Source organism: Podarcis melisellensis, assembly GCF_964234715.1.
Source record: "Podarcis melisellensis genome assembly, chromosome: 6".
Classification (NCBI taxonomy): Eukaryota; Metazoa; Chordata; class Lepidosauria; order Squamata; family Lacertidae; genus Podarcis; species Podarcis melisellensis.
This window is the reverse complement of record NC_138538.1, coordinates 65,816,851-65,835,190: the sequence shown is the minus strand read 5'-3', so window position 1 is coordinate 65,835,190 and position 18,340 is coordinate 65,816,851. Positions and strand designations below refer to the sequence as shown.

General features: G+C 42.2%; 1 protein-coding gene across 2 annotated transcripts in view; it reads left to right on the top strand.

Moving 5' to 3' along the window:
• Positions 1-17,940, top strand: part of ADGRL4 (adhesion G protein-coupled receptor L4) — an 85,745-nt gene extending 67,805 nt beyond the window's left edge. For both annotated transcript variants that reach the window (XM_081914176.1, XM_081914175.1), the window contains exons 14-16: positions 12,629-12,720; positions 16,456-16,624; positions 17,439-17,940. In XM_081914176.1, the coding sequence (XP_081770302.1) occupies positions 12,629-12,720; positions 16,456-16,624; positions 17,439-17,501 (324 nt within the window). In that variant the 3' untranslated portion in view covers positions 17,502-17,940. The remainder of the gene's footprint in view (positions 1-12,628; positions 12,721-16,455; positions 16,625-17,438) is intronic.
• Positions 17,941-18,340: the final 400 nt, after the last annotated feature.

The following is an 18,340-nucleotide window of genomic DNA, read 5'->3' as shown; positions in this document are numbered from 1 at the left end:
AGGACTGGATTTCATCAGGACCATACATAGGGGAAAGGGTTAAACATAAAACTTTCCCTTGCACACAGTGCTGATGCTGAGTGCCAACTATTTAAACTTTTAAAACTAGACACGTTACTTGCAATCATGCAATTAATGTCATGTCTGTTTTGACCCCCGAAGCGCATGCATGTCTTACCCAAAAGCAAGTCCCATTGAGTTCAGTGGGATTTATTACTGGTACCTGTGTCCAGTTTTTGCAACAATAATTTTTTTAAAAAAATTAGGCATACCCTTCACAGAAACTTTAATCTCTTCTCCCCTCTTTTCTTCCCCCCCCCCCCCAGGATTTCTTCTTGTTGTTGTTCTTAAATATTTTCCAGTGCTGTGTCAAACTAGAGGAAATAACTAAAGCATTTGGGCAGGTGTATTCATCAGGGAGATGATAATGAGAGAAATCAGACAGCAAGACATACCTTTCATTGTTTGACTGCCAGCTTGTGTGCAATTTCAGGCAATTAATATGGCATACATTTTCGTTTTCCGGCTTAAGCTGTTGCATTGTTATCAGCTTAACTCCCTTCCATCCTGACTGAACAGCACTGAAGCAGCATTTTCACCCATCCGTTAGCCAGAAGACAGAAATCTGTCCTCATTCATGCCAGATTGCACATCAGAATTCAAGCTTGTTAATTCTAACATTGATAATAAGGGTCATTGGGGAGAATGATGCCTATGCAGCTGCTCCTGAACATCAGACGTTTTTGAAGGAGCCATATCTAATATGATATTTTTTTAAAGCAAGTATATAACTAAAAGAGCAGCAGGAGACATCTCTCTCCCCACCACCACCATCCCCGTTTTTCTAAGATTTGACATCAGCATATAGATGGTTTCATCAATTATTGAGCGAGAGCCTGAGAAAGTAGAAAAGAGATGATTTGGGAGCTTCATTTTTGAAGTTTTGAATGTGAAGCACTCAACAGACTCAGAAGTAGTGTGTCAAAATCTTTAGAATTAGCTTTCCCTTTCCTAGGTTGTCTCTTTTTTCATAGAAACAGAGAGCCGCAGAAGGTCTAATCCATGAGAAGCTTTGATACCAGACAGTTTTCAGTAGTCTTCTATCAGAAGACGGGGGGGGGGGTGTACAAAAGGGGATCGTCTCCCTTTGAATTTGCTTATATTCAGAATAGTTGCTTTTTGAATTGTTCAGCTACAGTACAGTTTGTAAAGGATTGTTTTGATTACACTTGCCCCCAAGCAGTTTAACCTTAATTATTTTTATAATGCTCTCTCTCCCCCCCCCCTTTCTGCTCTGTTCTTTGTGGCAGCTTCATATTTTTTCATGCAGGTACAAAAGTGTGTTGTTGCACATTACGGAAAAGTAAGAATGGAGCCGAGTAAAATTGGAATGCTTTTGCCAATTAAGATCTGTATAAATTGTAATAATAACAGTTGCAAAACGTATATGGCATAAAGATGCAAAAAAACATATAGCTTGCCTCAGTGACAGGAGCAATTAAGACTTGGCCTAACAATGGATGTCTAAGTAATTCCTTCTGTCTCGATGGGATATTTACATTCATACATAATCCACTAACATCCTATGCCTATCAGAAGTCCTACTGAGTTCAATGGGGCTTACTTCCAGGTAAATGAATATAAAATCACAGGCTAATTCAAGCAAATGTTGGGCAACATCTAATTGCATACTGGGGCAGGGGGTGGCTTCACCAGCTTCTACAGGCCCCCAAACCAGTCATTTGAGATTGCTACCTACATCTCCAGTTGCAAACATGCCACCCACAGTAGCCTTTCTGAAATCGTTGGGACTGCACAAGGAAAAACAGCAGGAACAATAGCACCTTGTAAGAGCAAGCACTCTTCTTACCGTGTGAAGAAGAAGAATGGGGGGGGGACACCCCAATCTATGATTAATTGATTGGATGGGTTCCACTGTGACTATGACTCCAAGTCAACACAGATCTGTTGCATATGCATTAACAGATTTTTGTGTATTTTAAAACCCTTAGCACTCAATTAAAAATTATGGTTGGTTATGCTAACTCTAGAATTATTTTACATAATATCAAGCACTAATATATGTACTCATAAGACAACATCAGGGCATTCTCCTGCTCTGAGAAAAACATTGTGAAGACCCATCATCCCAATGACTAGCATTTTAACAAGTGAAGGCTTTCTTCTGGGTTAACGGTGCATTATGTGCAAATGCACATATTAGAACCATGATATAATTTTCCCCCTTTCTTTTTCTTTCTTTTTAAAAAGCACTTTCAGAGCAGGCAATTAAAAATGGAGAAGTTGTGCATTGTGTGAAGCTATTTTCTTTCCCCACAAACTACCCTTCTGCTCCAAGTCCTGCCTTGCATCCTCCAAGCTATGTTTTCCCCTTGCGAGATTTGTATTGTAAAGATGCATTTGAAAGTGTGCAGGGAGAAAAGCCATTTTGTGAGGCAATTTAGGAGGAGGCAAATGAGACTTACCCATTTTGAGAAGAGGCAGCAGGAGATTCTCCAGTTTCTTTCCCATGACCAAAGTGTTTCCCACCAGTTGAAGTACTGTCAGAGTTTCAGCCAGCAGCTTCACGGCACTCAAATGACCCACAGAATGGCCCAATGCAATTTACACACATTGTTCCAAGTGACTTTGCCGGTGGACTTCTGGTATGGATAGGATGGTGTTCTTGGTGAGTCATGTCTGAATTTAAATATCTCATTGTTCTTCCCAACAATGGCCAAGGGAACAATGTTACATAGCATCATCCCCATTGGGTCTTTTTAGGACATTACAGCACTACTGATTGCAGTTTCACTGCTGCTCAAAGTGATGGTTAATGGAGAGAAACTGGAAGCCTTTTGTCATTGCTAAAGGAAATAAACCATAAAGCAATGTCATGCACCTGCCTTTCATTGAATGAGCTTCTGTTGGGTTGTTAGTAACTTAAAGCAGAACACATCATGTTTCCCATCCTGTTCCCAGTCATATCTTTAGAAAGCTGCCATTCATTTGTTTCAGTGTAATTATATCCCATCTTAAAGACTATGGGCAGGTAAAAATAACAACTATTTTCTATCACAAACATTCACAATTATTACTCAGGCTGAATGAGAAAACAAAGGAAGGGGATCAAAAACATTAGTAAGTATACGCTTCCACTATCCCTGCCTAATTTAATGAATGCCAGAGACTGCAGAAGATTAACTCTTTTATTGTTTAAAAGTTACGGCACAAGAACCGTAACAAACCCACTAAGGCAGAACATTGTAGTGCTTCCGTCTTAGTTCATTTGTAATTTTCCATGTCATACTATATAAGGCATTACCTATCTGCTAAAAACCACATTTCACCTAGTGCAATGCTCACCAGATTGGGACAGGGGAGAAATCTGATCTACATTTATAGATGAAGCTATTTTTGAAACAATGTGTAAACCAAAACCCAGTCATCTTTTCAAATTCACACTTCTCTGAATTTTTCAATACAGTTGTCCGGCAAAATAATGTGTACAAAAAATGCATATATAAGAATAAAATCTGCATGGAAAGGCATATGTTTGTGAAAATAGCATTATATTGAGCAATATTGCTTTGCAAAGGTGTGTGTATTAAAATATGTCTATCAGGAGAAATTCACAGTAAAAATGCTGCTGAATTTTCATGAGAACTTGTTCAAAATATTTGAAACTGATGTGGAAATGTGGAATGTTCAACTTAAGAGTGGAAAATGAGAATATGAGAGAAAGCAGAATTGACTGATTCAGCCATCCTTAACTACCAGTCAGCCAAGACAGTGTATTATGCCTATTCTAACACTATCCTTTCTTCTCCCTCATTCTTCAAACTGAGGTTTCCATCATCAAAATTTGTCTTCCTCTGCTAAATGCCACCCATTACCACAAAATTACAGCTGGTGGATTTAATTACTCTCCTCACAGCAATTTAACATGCTTCACCCTCCTCCTGCCAACACCATCAGATTTCCCATAACGTACTATGAATAGGCAGGAGAAATTATTCTCCTTTGTAGCTGAGGTGACAAAATCTAAGTGAAGCATTCATATATATGTACACCAAAAAATTCTCTAGAAAACTATTAGATGCTCGTGGCCTTTCTTTGGATAATTCTGCAACAAAGTCTATGGCTAGGCAAATCAAAATTCAGCTCCTCTTCCTGTATGCCAGCATAAGGCAAGAAACACATTCAAAGCCAGCTGTTTAAGCAAACTGCCAACAGAAGATGAAATAACTTGTATTCCTCAGATGTGTGCTCAATATGGAGCTGTCTGGATGTCTTACAACTCAGTCATGGATCCTAATGCAAAATCTAACACGCTAGGATATCATATGGTCTTGTAATTCTCTCTGAAGGAACTTAGAATTACAATGATTCATACTTGCTGTTTTTTTCCATCTGTAAACAGGCACAATAGTGTTAGTACATTGGCGGGTTTCTTTGTATACTGTAGTGTTCAATAGCTTTTCATTTAAAAGATGTTTTACTTTTTTGTTTACACAGAAAGCTGTGGAATCAGATATTGCTAAGAATATAAATAAGCTACAGTATGGGCAGCTATGCCTTGTCAAATACCTTTGGGATCAAGCAGTTTGAAATGGTTTCAGGGACAAATACAAATCGCTACCCCACAACAGGCTTGGCTGTAGCTGGGGACCACAAGAATGATCCAATATCCTTTGTACCTGGAAATAATCCAGATTCACGTTCTCATAACTTGAGAATCTCGATTCAGTCCATTCACTGTTCCTGTAATGCTACCAGTACATCCCTCTCTACGACAGCTAGTAGAAAGAAAAAATGTTGCGTGCTGAGACCCCAAGACCACCCCCTTGTTGATGAATAAGACACAAGGACATGGATATTAGGTTAATGTTATTGGGCAAATTTAGGCCACAACTTTATTGGTTACAGAATGTCAGCGGGATTGGCTTAGACCTTGGAATTGACCCGACTATATCTGACTCCTGCCCATCACGTAGGGAGTCCAGTAAGGTTCAACCACCAGTAGGGGGAGCCCTGTTGATGCAAACCAACTCGAGCTCCTCCTGGTTTCCCGACAAGGTTGTGGCAGGGCCCTAGCCCTACCCCAGGCTTCAGACAAGATCCACACACCCAGATTCCTTTAATGGAATACCCTTAAGCTTGGAGGGGCAGGTGATGGCCACACCTCCCGCATCATAAGATCAACCAGTGCCTAACAATCAAGGAAGCGAGCCAAGAGGAAGCTCTCTGGTTTGCGCCTCAGGTTAATGGGGCCCATCCATGCCCCCCCCCCCGCCAGCAGATTGGCTGCCTGGCGAATGATGTGGCCGGGAACCTCTGGATGATGTGGGTCTTCGTCCCCCGCTCCTGGAGGGAAGTGGGTGGCCACGTGGTCCACCGCAACTCCTCCCCACTGGGAAGTGGAGTGGATTTGTAGGCTACCGTATTATGTCTGCATTCCCTCAAAAGCCCAGAAGCCTTTTCTTTCTGAATCTCCTTCCAGGAAGCATTCTCACAGTTGGACACTAAAAATGGGTTTCCCTGCTGTTTGAGAGTAGCCCTACTTTAATAAGTGTCCTTGGCTTTCATGGATATCTGTGCAAGACAAGCTTCTCAGCTTGTTAACCCAAAAGGATCATTCCACCACAGCATTACCCGTTGAGCTACTAAACAATACTCAGCCATACCCCCTCCCCTTAATTCTTTGGCTATGCACACACTCCCATTTAATCTGCATCCAATGTGCTCCCACCACTGGTTTGGGAAGCAGTGTACACGTGACATTAGCCACAGTCCACATCTATTTTGTCATTTCCTATGAAGCACTGCATTTTGATGTGTTTGCCCCCAAACCAACTTCAATGGGAACAGAGAAAAAGAACAAACTTGTTACACTTTAAGCTGGTCATGTGTTCACAGCCTTTATCATGACATAACCCTTCTCTCTTCTTACCTCTCTCCTTGCTGTTTTTTTTTTTTAAAAAAATCATATGATGGATTCGTATGACCTCAGTTGGTAGGGCATGAGACTCTACTAATCTCAGGGTCATGGGTTTGATCCCTATGTTGTGCAAAAAGATTCCTGCACTGCGGGCAGTTAGACTAGATGACTCTTCGGGTCCCTTCCAGCTCTCTGATTCTCCGATTCTGTGACCTTTTTTCCAATATAGTTTTGTTTTGAGTTTTTCCCATTTTAGAAAATGCAGTGGAGAGTTTTGCACTTGATTTTGAGACCCACACATATCTGACTCGTCCAACCATTTTTATGTGATAAGATTCATTGAATCCTTTCTCCCAAGTCCAAGGGGGGTGGCTTTGGAGGGGAAGTGCATTTGGGGGGATGTAGTGGAGAGTTGTGCTACCTAAACATACAAAAATTAGGCTAATTTCATTGCTGCCCATTTAGATTTTGCATTCACATTACTGTTGAGGAAAAAGCATAAGCCTTTTCGTGTTGATGTAAGAATGCAAAAATTGCAGATTTCAGTCTCCTGCATAGCCTATCTTTTTACAACAGCTCATTTTAGACATTTGTTACCACAGATACTGATGTAAAGAGGTAATGAGAGCTATTATACAGGACATTGAAATGACAGCAGGGCACATTTGACCATGCTCTTGCACATCTTCCACCTGTCATTTAATGTGTTCTTGAGGAATATGCATTGGTTTCAATGGGACTTGTGCAGGAGATCTTTCCAGTGGATTGTGCCTCATGGGTCGCATCTCTGAACCTCCCACTATTAACATCATCCCACTATTAACAGCATTATTTGGACCCGACATGTCATTTCACCCAATGAAAAAGAAAACAATAAATACTAGTAGCCATTAATGTTAAACAGTACTAATCATGAACAGCACATAATGAAAGTGAATGATTATGCTAGTAGATCTCTCACAAGCAGAAAATTACACCATTAGGGCCAGAGTCATGTGGGTGGTTCTGGGTTGAAAGCTACATTCTTTTGTATATGAGAAGCCATGTATTTGTTTATTTAATTGTACAGGGAGTCCAAGGCTTTTCCTTTGTCAAGCAATAGGAATTATAGTTGGCTCTTGTCCAGAATCTTCTTGCTTTTATGAGTGTTCTTGGTGTATTTAAAACTCAGACGATAGTTTCCAACTTTAATTCTCCCTCTAGTACACTTCAACTTCTCACCCACTTACAGCAGATGGTGTAAGACCACAAAATAAAAACAGGTGGGAAGGGGACCCACCTTTCTAAGAATATATTCAAAACTGTTACTTAAACACTTAAGAACTTTCAAAGGACATCTGTAAATTCCATACAAGCTTAGAAACTTTGATAAATAGTGTATCTCAAGCACCAGGACTTTGGTGTGGCACAAAATATGGGGAGGGGAAATGTGAGCATTAAAATACTGTTTCCAAATCTACGGAGAGATAGTATCCATTGTTACAGGAACATATCTTGAGAAAGCACTTTAAATGATATAATCACATTTTCAAAACAGAGGGAAGCAAAGAAAGATGCATGGCAAAAGACAGAAAGAGAGGGATAGGGCATGGAAATTAAGGGAGATGATGACAGGTATGTTTAGCCAAATGGAGAAAAGAAGAATTAAACACACAACAGGAGGCACATTGGGTTAGATCCAATGGCTCCCTTCCATCTGTGGAAGCTCCTACCCATGAGTCGGGAAGCAATTTTCTGGATTCCCATTTCCTCTGGTAACCTCTCACACTATTTTTCACACTATGCTGGAGGGATCCTTACACTAAAAAGTAGATGGGAGGATGCATGGTGATGGGTAAATAGGGAATCAGTGAAATTCACCACTTCTCTTCCATGAGTGGGAACCTGGAATGAGCAGAACTACTCTCCAAAACCAACCCATAATTAGGACAGAGATGCATGAAGTTGAAATTAAATTCCTAGTTTGCCACTTAGATGCCACCTAGATGTCAAAGAGTATGAGAGCATTGTCTAGACTAGATGATTAAGCTGATGCCATTTGCATTAGCTATCTAGTTTCCTAAAACTTCATGCATCCTCCAAGTATCACCCTTTTGTGTTCCGACTACATTTTGCCCCACTTATAATAAGAGCATTCCAAACTCACATTATGCCAGCTAGAGATAAAGTGAATTATTTCCTCTGTTTTTCACCAGAATATGTATATTATATAAAAGTCTGCATATAATTATTATAAAGGTCAAATTAATTGTATAATTAACTTCAAGAACTGCTGGTTTCAGAAGTATTATGCATATCAGAATTTTAAATATTGGTGCTAATAGCAGATTCCCTCCAAACAGCATCTTTGGGGTTTGGTGTTAGGAATACAGTATGCATGGGAAAGGCCCTAGCCCCACCTTTCTATCTGTCACATTCATATTGACCTCCACATCTATTGTACATTAGCAAACGTATATTTAACAAAGTTAATATGTTAAATGTATTAAATGCATGACATAAACTTCCTGGCCTGGACCTCTCTTCTTCCGTCTCCCTGCCCCTGCCCCCACCCCCAAGACTTTCTTCAGGTCTTTTAAGTAGCCACTGGAAAGATGGACTATCTCAGGTAGTTAATTGTTTCTTCACTAACTACCTAGCAGTTATTACTAAGAACAAGGGGTTGTGAACAGCATCATAGAGCTGTTTTGTCCCCTCTTTGGGCATTAAGCCTGAATTGGAAACATCAGGGGGTCATGAATTGGAAATATGTTGGGGGTCACTGTTCCAAACATCCTTATGCCTGCCCACTTAGTCCCAGACCTTTTGATGTTGAACATAGAAGGTCTGAAGGGGATTCTATCCACATCCATTTGAAGGGGAGTAGAAATCACCATACAACCACGAGCTCTGCTAAACTAGCCTCCCTACTCTGTGGATAAAACCCAAAAATGCAGGTAGATGCTCCCATCAGATCATCCTTGCTCAACACAGGAAGGTATGGAATAGAGAGATTGTACAGTCTGCACATAGAGAGATGTTGGCGGCAGGGCTGGCACACATAGCCCTGGGTCACCTACATGCAGGATTTTCTGTTAAGAAATAAAGCATATGTGTTTCTAAAATAATGCCTTTGCAGGGGTGCATGTGATCAAACCCAGACTGTGGTTAAGACAAATTCTTAATTGTCCACCCCACCAAAATCCCCCATCTAGGCTTCCCATCATGGATCCTACTCTGGGCTTCCAATTACTGTTTTAAATATGAGTGGGTTTTTTCCCCTCCTCTTGAAGCATATAGATGAGGAAACAAGTGGATGTTTCATTAATATTACTCAGTCAGCAGATGCAAATCCATAAGAACCAACTGGCACAATTGCAATCAAGAATTCACAGACAGAATGCAAAAAGCTAGCCAGCTGAAATGTGGCTCATTCGGTATATTTTTATAATTTCACAAATCCAAGGGGAAAGATGAGGGGAAGGGGTAGGACACCAGCAATGGCCCACAACTGCAGGAGCCCTCAGGCATTGCTGCACAGCAGGCTCTCTGTGTGTGTCCACCTACCTGCACTTTTGGTCTGGTACAAACCCACTTAGGGTCACTGTGTAAACTGAGGTTTGTGGTGTTGGGTAAATGAAAAAGCAGGTAGGACTAAACTCAAAGGATGTTTTTCTTCGGAAAGGAGAATCAGGGTGGGGTAGGAAGTCAGGAAACAGCTAGGTAAGGCTTGGAGATGCATGTGCCTGCAACAGTTCCTGTTTATTATTGTGGTTCAAACACAACTTTCTCTCTGGGTTACTTACTTAATGGAAAGATATTTATTCCACTTTCCCACTATAAAAGCATTCAATGTAGTGTACAACACCAACAAATGAAAACAACACATTTAAAACTAATTGAATAGTTTTATCGATAAAAAGGTGTCCCAACTGGTTAATATCAATAGATATTATTCACCACCATTTTCACCAGCAGCACCTCCAATTAAAGCTGACAGTTCTCAAGTGAAAGCTTTTGGCTTGCCCTTCAGTTATGCCAGATTTCTTTATCTGAGGAACCAATTCCATGCATGCTGGGGAAATAAGGTGTGAACAAGTTTGTGGGCACGTACAAACTCTACTTGTGTGGGCTTTGCTTGTACAGTTGTGGGCCCCTGAATAAGTAAACAAATCAAGCAAACAAAGTCTATTTGCATACCATTTAGATTGTGCAGGCCATAGTTTTCCCAACTTCCCCTCCCCCGACCATTTGCTTAGGGTCTTGGTGGACCACTTACCTCTTTCTGCACATAGTAGCACGTTTAGTTTAGGACATGTTTAGTCGTGTCTGACTCTTCATGACCCCATGGGCCAGAGCACGCCAGGCACTCCTGTCTTCCACTTCCTCCCGCAGTTTGGTCAAACTCATGCTGGTAGCTTCGAGAACACTGTCCAACCATCTCATCCTCTGTCGTCCCCGTCTCCTTGTGCCCTCCATTTTTCCCAACATCAGGGTCTTTTCCAGGGAGTCTTCTTTTCTCATGAGGTGGCCAAAGTATTGGAGCCTCAGCTTCACGATCTGTCCTTCCAGTGAGCACTCAGGGCTGATTTCCTTAAGAATGGATAGGTTTGATCTTCTTGCAGTCCATGGGACTCTCAAGAGTCTCCTCCAGCACCATAATTCAAAAGCATCAATTCTTGGGCGATCAGCCTTCTTTATGGTCCATCTCTCACTTCCATACATCACTACTGGGAAAACCATAGCTTTAACTATACGGACCTTTGTTGGCAAGGTGATGTCTCTGCTTTTTAAGCATACAAAGGACCATAGCATCCAAGGACCATAGAAATACTGGATGGGGGATACTCAGGTACTGATTCTTCAACTAGAGAGAATTATACATATCCAAGTGCCCCTATTTTACTTTGTGGAGTATTGTACAGCTTTTATAAAGCACCAAAGACTACTTCAGAAGCTTTCTTCAGGCAAACTTTGTCCAAGGAATGTGCTGTTGTTATTGATAAAGGTGCAGGTGGATTCAGCAATATAATTCCTTTAATACTGATCTGCTGTTACTCTTGGATATTTTTGGTGAATAACTGCTGCTTGTGAATAGCTGATCAGACGCTTCCACTTACTTCAAACACTAGCATAACTTTGTTGAACAAACCTCACAGGTACCTAACCTAGAGCTTCCCTGCTACTTTCTAAGGAGCACTTCCTATGTGGGAGATCTGCTTTCTTTCAAAGTGAAAAGCACCTGATCTCTAAGATATATTGGTATAAGATATTATATTGGATGCTATATTACATTATGCTGGGTACTGCATACATTTGGACATTTTCTTTTCTTATTCCATGTGATATATGCACTCAACAAACATCAGTGAGGTTCACAGGTACATTTTTCGTGGCTCACAGCATTCACGTCAAAGAAGATGTGAGCATCGCAGGCCCTGAATTCTTCTGGCTTAATTAAAAATCCAAGCCATGGAGGAATTCCTGGTTTGCCCCCCCTTCCCACCTGTTCCACAACACCCTTTGTCTCCCTTTGGTTTAGACTCTACCTACAAGTCTGAGTTGCCAGCAATGGTATCAGCAGCAATAATGACATTCCAGCCACAGGGAGAGAGAAGAAGGTATGGTCTCTCCCTACCTTCTCCAGAGCCTGGAGAAGGAGAAAAGGTCCTGGAGGCTTTGGGGAAATGTAATGCACCTGAGGGCCATCAGCACCATTTTTCCTGGTGTGCCCTCTATATATTGCACCGGACAAGGGAAGGTGTAAGTTGTGGGCTTACTATATGCTGCTATTGTTGCCACCAGCAGAAAATGGGACAGGAGGATTGGGGGATCAAAGGGCTGGGTGGCTAGGAGAAAGAGGGCTTTGACCCAGAGATAAAGCAGGCTATTGCTCATTTTTGTGGTGGTAGCTCAGACAAAGCCATCACTGCTCAGTAGTATCATTTGTGGTTGGCTCATATGTGGTTGGCTCTCTGATCAGTGGTGTAGCGTGGGGGTGCAGGGGGGGCTGGGCGCAACATCTGGGGGTTAGGGTTAGGGGGCACAAATTCACAGGTTAGGGGGCGCAAATCCACGGGTTAGGGGAAACAAATTACTTGCTTTGCCCTGGGTGCTGACAACCCACGCTACGCCACTGTCTCTGATTTATGGTATACTGTTATTTGTTCCATGCCTTGTTTCCATATTTTTCTGGCTTTTTCTTAGTCAAACAAATGCAAAGCTTAATACCAAGTCCATAGTATGTTACCCTTTTTACCAAAAGTACCTTTGAAATTCAAAACTTTTCACTTGTATCTTTTACACCCAAAGATGTTACTTAATGTTACTTGATGTTGCTAATGTTACTTAGTAGGAAACAGTGGGTTTGTATTTTCAAATGAAATATCTGTATAATGCCTAACCAAGAATACATATTCCATACATCTACTTTGGGGGAGAATTCTGATCCAGAACCTAAAGAGATTTGCCAATAAATTCAATAAACATTTGCAGACTGCTGTTAATTATACACTTGAAAGGATATAGAGTTACATTCGTCTTTGACCTAGGTTACTGTAGTACTCTTTATTCTATTAAAAGGATCAGAATAGCTCTTTCCTTTCAACAGAAAGAAGGGGTTTGATTTGTTTGCTTTAAATATGAAATACAGATATAATTCCAATGTTCATCTTGTTAAACTGAATACATATATGTATATATTTCCAGGTTAATTTGATTGCTTTTGGTGTCATTATCTATAAAGTATTTCGACAAACAGCCATGCTAAAGCCAGAAGTTAGCTGCTATGAAAATATAAGGTAAATTTCAACTTTTACTCTTTTTTAAAAAACTAAAACCAGTTGATTTGAAAACAGCTACCCACTGGTGTAATTCTATATTAACATCACTGAAACTGCTTTGGTCGCACTGGTTGATGATCTCCGGCGGGCTAGGGACAAAGGTGAGAGCTGTTTCCTAGTTCTGCTGGATCTCTCAGCGGCATTTGATACCATCGACCATAACATCCTTCTGGACCGTCTTGAGGGGCTGGGAGCTGGGGGCACTGTCCTACAGTGGTTCCGCTCCTTCCTCCTGGGCCGTGTTCAGAAAGTGGGGGGGGGATGAGTGTTCAGACCCCTGGGCTCTCACTCAGGGTTCTGTCCTCTCCCCATGCTTTTCAACATTTACATGCAGCCGCTGGGAGAGATCATCAGGAGGTTTGGGCTGGGCGTTCATCAGTATGCTGATGATACCCAGCTCTACCTCTCTTTCAAATCAGAACCAGTGAGGGCAGTGAAGGTCCTGTGTGAGTGTCTGGAGGCGGTTGGAGGATGGATGGCGGCTAACAGATTGAGGTTGAATCCTGACAAGACAGAAGTACTGTTTCTGGGGGACTGGAGGCGGGCAGGTGTGGAGGATTCCCTGGTCCTGAATGGGGTAACTGTGCCCCTGAAGGTCCAGGTGCGCAGCCTGGGAGTCATTTTGGACTCACAGCTGTCCATGGAGGCACAGGTCAAATCTGTGTCCAGGGCAGCTGTTTACCAGCTCCATCTGGTACGTAGGCTGAGACCCTATCTGCCTGTGAACTGTCTTGCCAGAGTGGTGCATGCTCTAGTTATCTCCCACTTGGACTACTGCAATGCACTCTACGTGGGGCTACCGTTGAAGGTGACTCGGAAACTACAACTAATCCAGAATGCGGCAGCTAGACTGGTGACTGGGAGCGGCCACCGAGACCATATAACACCGGTCTTGAAAGACCTACATTGGCTCCCAGTATGTTTCCGAGCACAATTCAAAGTGTTGGTGCTGACCTTTAAAGCCCTAAACGGCCTCGGTCCAGTATACCTGAAGGAGCGTCTCCACCCCCACCATTCAGCCCGGACGCTGAGGTCCAGTGCCGAGGGCCTTCTGGCGGTTCCCTCATTGCGAGAAGCAAAGCTACAGGGAACCAGGCAGAGGGCCTTCTCGGTAGTGGCGCCCACCCTGTGGGACGCCCTTCCAGCAGATGTCAAAGCGATAAACAACTACCTGACATTCAGAAGACATCTTAAGGCAGCCCTGTTCAGGGAAGTTTTTAACGTGTGATATTTTACTGTATTTTTGGTTTTTATGGAAGCCGCCCAGAGTGGCTGGGGAGGCCCAGCCAGATGGGCAGGGTATAAATAAATTATTATTATTATTATTATTATTATTATTATTATTATTATTATTGCTGACAAAAGCCTATGACTGTACTTGTGTGTCCATTTACCTGTGAGTAAGCCCCACAGAACTCAACAAGATATGTAGTGGAACTTCCCCACCTTCTCCTCTCCTCCCACAACACCTAAATCTGTTCTGGGAATTCACAGGGCATGCAGAGTGTGTACAGGGAAAGGAGAGGGTGGGGAATATCTGCTGCTTAAAGTCCTTGCACCAGCTAAACTGTTTAGTTGGATGGCACCCTATTAAAATAGTTGGCAGTAAGGATGGATTGGTAAGGTTCCAGGGACTCTAAATTCTGCAGTTTTAAGAATCTGGGTCTTAAAACTGTGCTTCAAATAGAATCTTGTTAATGAATTAGGATTGCCATATGGTGGGGTGAGCGGCAGTTGTGGCAGGGTATGGCTGTCGCTGCCTCCGCAGGGTGGTTTGGCAGGGGTGATCGATGTCTCCCGGGCACAGGATGATGGGCCCAAGGGGGCGCGGCTACTCAGCCACCCTGCACCACAACTCACCTTTCCATACGATGTGATCCGTTGCCCCACCACCACTGCTCTCAGCACTTCTTTGGTGCCTGGAGAAGACACCTCCTCACATATGCATGGCAGGGAAGCAGGCAGAACTTCCCCCTCAGGGCTGCCAGCAACCGCCCACCACAGCCGTGGCTGATTCCCACACACAACCTGTCACCCCAAAGCGGCCAAAACCCTGACCATCACTGCCACAACCCTGACTAACGAATGGCTTTGTGGGGGGGGGGCAAAGTTGTTGAGCTTTTTTTGAAGGGCAAAGTTATCCCCCAAAATTAAGTTTTTAGGCTTGGGGGGGGATTTTAAAGAAAATCATCATACTTGTTGCCATATGTTCTTTTGCTGGGGGGAAACTCCTAAGCCAAACTGGAGGCATAGTCCCAACTTACAGTGAAATCCTATGCATGCCAACACAGGAATAAGTTCTACTGAGTTCACAGAGACTTACTCCCCAGTAAGTGAGTATAGGATTGCAGTCAGGATGCCCATTTTTTCCACTAAGGGAGAGCTCAGAATTTGTTTCACTCTCCCATTCAAATCAATGGGGTTGAAAAAACACTTCTCTTCTGTCTCCTTGCTTTCTGGGTGATGCACTCTGTTGGTGGAGGAGAGGGAAATAGGGGGAGGGTTCAACAAACCTGCCTTTTCATTTGTTTGTCTCTCGGGGTTGTTTAATTATTATTTTGTGTGCTGCTATGATTTCCGAATCAACTCATTTTCTTTAAAACTGATTTATAGAGACCTTGAAAACCGTTTGTGCTGGCAAAGCTGGAGTGTGTGTGTGTGTGTGTGTGTGTGTGCGCGCTACAGGGACCACTGAAAACAACTTACTGTTTTTGTTGCTTAGAAACACTCCTGCAGTTTCAACTCGCTGCGTTAGATTTATAGTTAGGATTTAGCAATTGTTTGATTGATCACTTTTCTCCTGTTCCTCGCCCTATCAGCTTCACACAGTGCACTGCTTCTAATGAAGTCAAAAAATTATTCATTTTTCTGGAAGCAGCACCAAAAAAGAAAAAGAAAAAAAGGAGGGGGGGAGAGAAAAGGCTTTCTTGTGGAAAGGAAGTCCAGCAACTGCTGGACTGAAAATGAAAAAGAAAAACTAATCAAGGAGCTCATTTGTGAGACAACATGGTGTAATTTGTCAGAGTCCATGAGCAGGGCTGGGTGTACTTAGACTACAGCGTGTTAACAAAAAAAGAGGGTGGGGGAATCAGAGGCAATTGATTTTTATGCTATTAGGACATCAGTATTCTGACCCTGCCACAATTTAAAGTTCCCTTGCATTGTAAAAGCGAAATCCTTTTAATATAAAGAGAAAGTCTGGTTTTACAGCCAGCACTATCTCCGAGGCTGAAACTGAGAAACAGCCAAAAGATCCCTTTGATGTCATGCACATGTGCTGACCTAAGAGCATACTATACATTTTTTCCAAGGTTTCTTAGGGGGTATACTTCATAACAGACATATGTTTTACCTTGGGGAATTACACTAACAGTAGATTTAAAATCAAATCATATGGCTCTGCAATACACCAGAGAAAACAGATTTGAAGATTAAGACAGGCAGTGTTTTTAAAAAACCGTCCACTTTTTACTCTTTCTTCTGCGATTTTTGTTGCTGTTGTTTTTTCCCCGTTTCGTTATGAGAGCAAGGGAATATCATTTCGGCAACAGCACCGCAGCACACCCTAAAGGAGGAACCATGTAACTGCCATGCAGCGTTCAGGGATTTTTCAACTGCAAAAATCATTTCCTGCATATGGTGCGAAAGGGAAGGAGGGAGGGAGAGAATTCTAACTCTCTTGCTTCTATCTAGATCTTGTGCACGGGGGGCTCTTTCCCTCCTCTTCCTCCTTGGGGCGACGTGGATCTTTGGTGTGCTTCATGTCATCCAGGGATCAGTGGTCACTGCCTACCTTTTTACAATCTTCAATGCATTTCAAGGACTGTTCATCTTCATATTTCTTTGTGTTTTGTCACGAAAAGTGAGTACTTCTTCTACCTAGAAATGCTTCATGTGGCACACCTGTGCCAAAGCTCCCTTGAAATTTGTAAACTGAAGACCCCTCCTTTTTAAACACCCCTCTCGTAAGTTTTCTGCCCCCCGTCCTTTAACCTCAGAGATTGCTCTCGCACAGGAGTCATCCCAAAAGGTACAGGCATGGGAAAGCTCACCAGGTAGGGTATTTAAAGGGAAGTTAATTCAGCTGACCCCTTTTTTTACCCCAGCTCGGGGATTGTGCTGCCCCTTAGCAGAAGGCAGCATGGTGTGCTCTGTGTCTGAGAAGCATCAACAGAGAGAAAAGGGTAAAAGATTGTCAGAGGCAGAGAAGCTAGAAGATTTACATTACTGCCCTATCCATATTAGCTGGGCAGTCCCATTTATTTAAATGGGCCGCACTTAACAAGTAAGTGTATTAAGGATTGCAGCCGTAGATGAATAAAATAATTCGTGCACATACATAATTCACAATCATGTCCTAAGACTCTGAAATCTGATTTATGTCTCACAGATCTACAATTTAAGAAGCAATGCATTTCAGATTGTACAGCAATAATCCTATGAAATAATTAAAGAGGTTTACTAACTATAGTCATCTGATTCTGGATTGAAGCCTTTATGTAAGATCCTGCAGTCTGCATTCTGAAAACCCCTTCAGCATCGTCACTAATCCTCTCTGAGGCCAAATTATGTAAAAACCTTTATAACAGAATAAGCCACACTCTCTGGAAGATGCTTAAAATACATATATTTACCTGTTAATAAGCCACTGTGTTCATTCCATCTTTTCATTTCAGATCCAGGATGAATACTCTAGGTTGTTCAGAAACGTCCCTTGCTGTTTTGGATGCTTAAGGTAAATTGATGGAAAGCTAAGATGAGCAGCACCGTGGAAGAAAGGAGAAAACGAGAGGCTTTAGAAAAATTGCTATATTGTGAAAGTATGAAATGAGCTACTGAGCTGTCATCTCTCTTAAATCAATTACTTTCTCTCCAGTATAGATATTGTACTTAAATGTGCATTCAGGCACACTATATTGTGTACAAACAGCATATCTATACAAGACAGACTGGTTTATTGTGTAACAAATAAGGCTTCTAAAGGAGCTCAGGACTCTTCAGGGCTAATGGTTGTAACTCAGAAGGGAGCAAGCCCAGTGTGCAAAGCTGTTTCTGAGAGTGGCTTTGCTATTAATGTCATACCTGCTGACTTGGAAATGAAAATAATTTAGCTTATTGCTGTTTAAAGAGAGTAAATTCCATTAGAGTGTTAATAAAAAGATTTTACTTTTATCAAAACTCAGTGTCCACTGTTGAAAACAGCTAGATTAAAAATAAGGTTTCTCTCTCTTTCTGTAGATATAATTGTGTGGTTCTGTGTGTGCATCAATGCCTCATTTACATGGAAACAATTAAGGGGCTTGCATCATGAAGGCGGTGCACACATTCCCATTTATTCCAGTTCCAGTGCACTCCCACCACTGCAGTTTGAAGCCGAGTACACAAGATGTTAGCCACAATCCATACGTACCCCGTAGTTTGCCACATTAACATTGTACTTAGGCTGAGGTGTGGGGCAGATGGTTTCATCAACCTGTGAACATAGCCCATCTAAGATAAGGAAAACTCTTATCCTCAACCTCCCCTGCCTTGCAGAACATCTTAAGTAGAAGAAGAGGCCAAGGAGTCCCTAAGATGG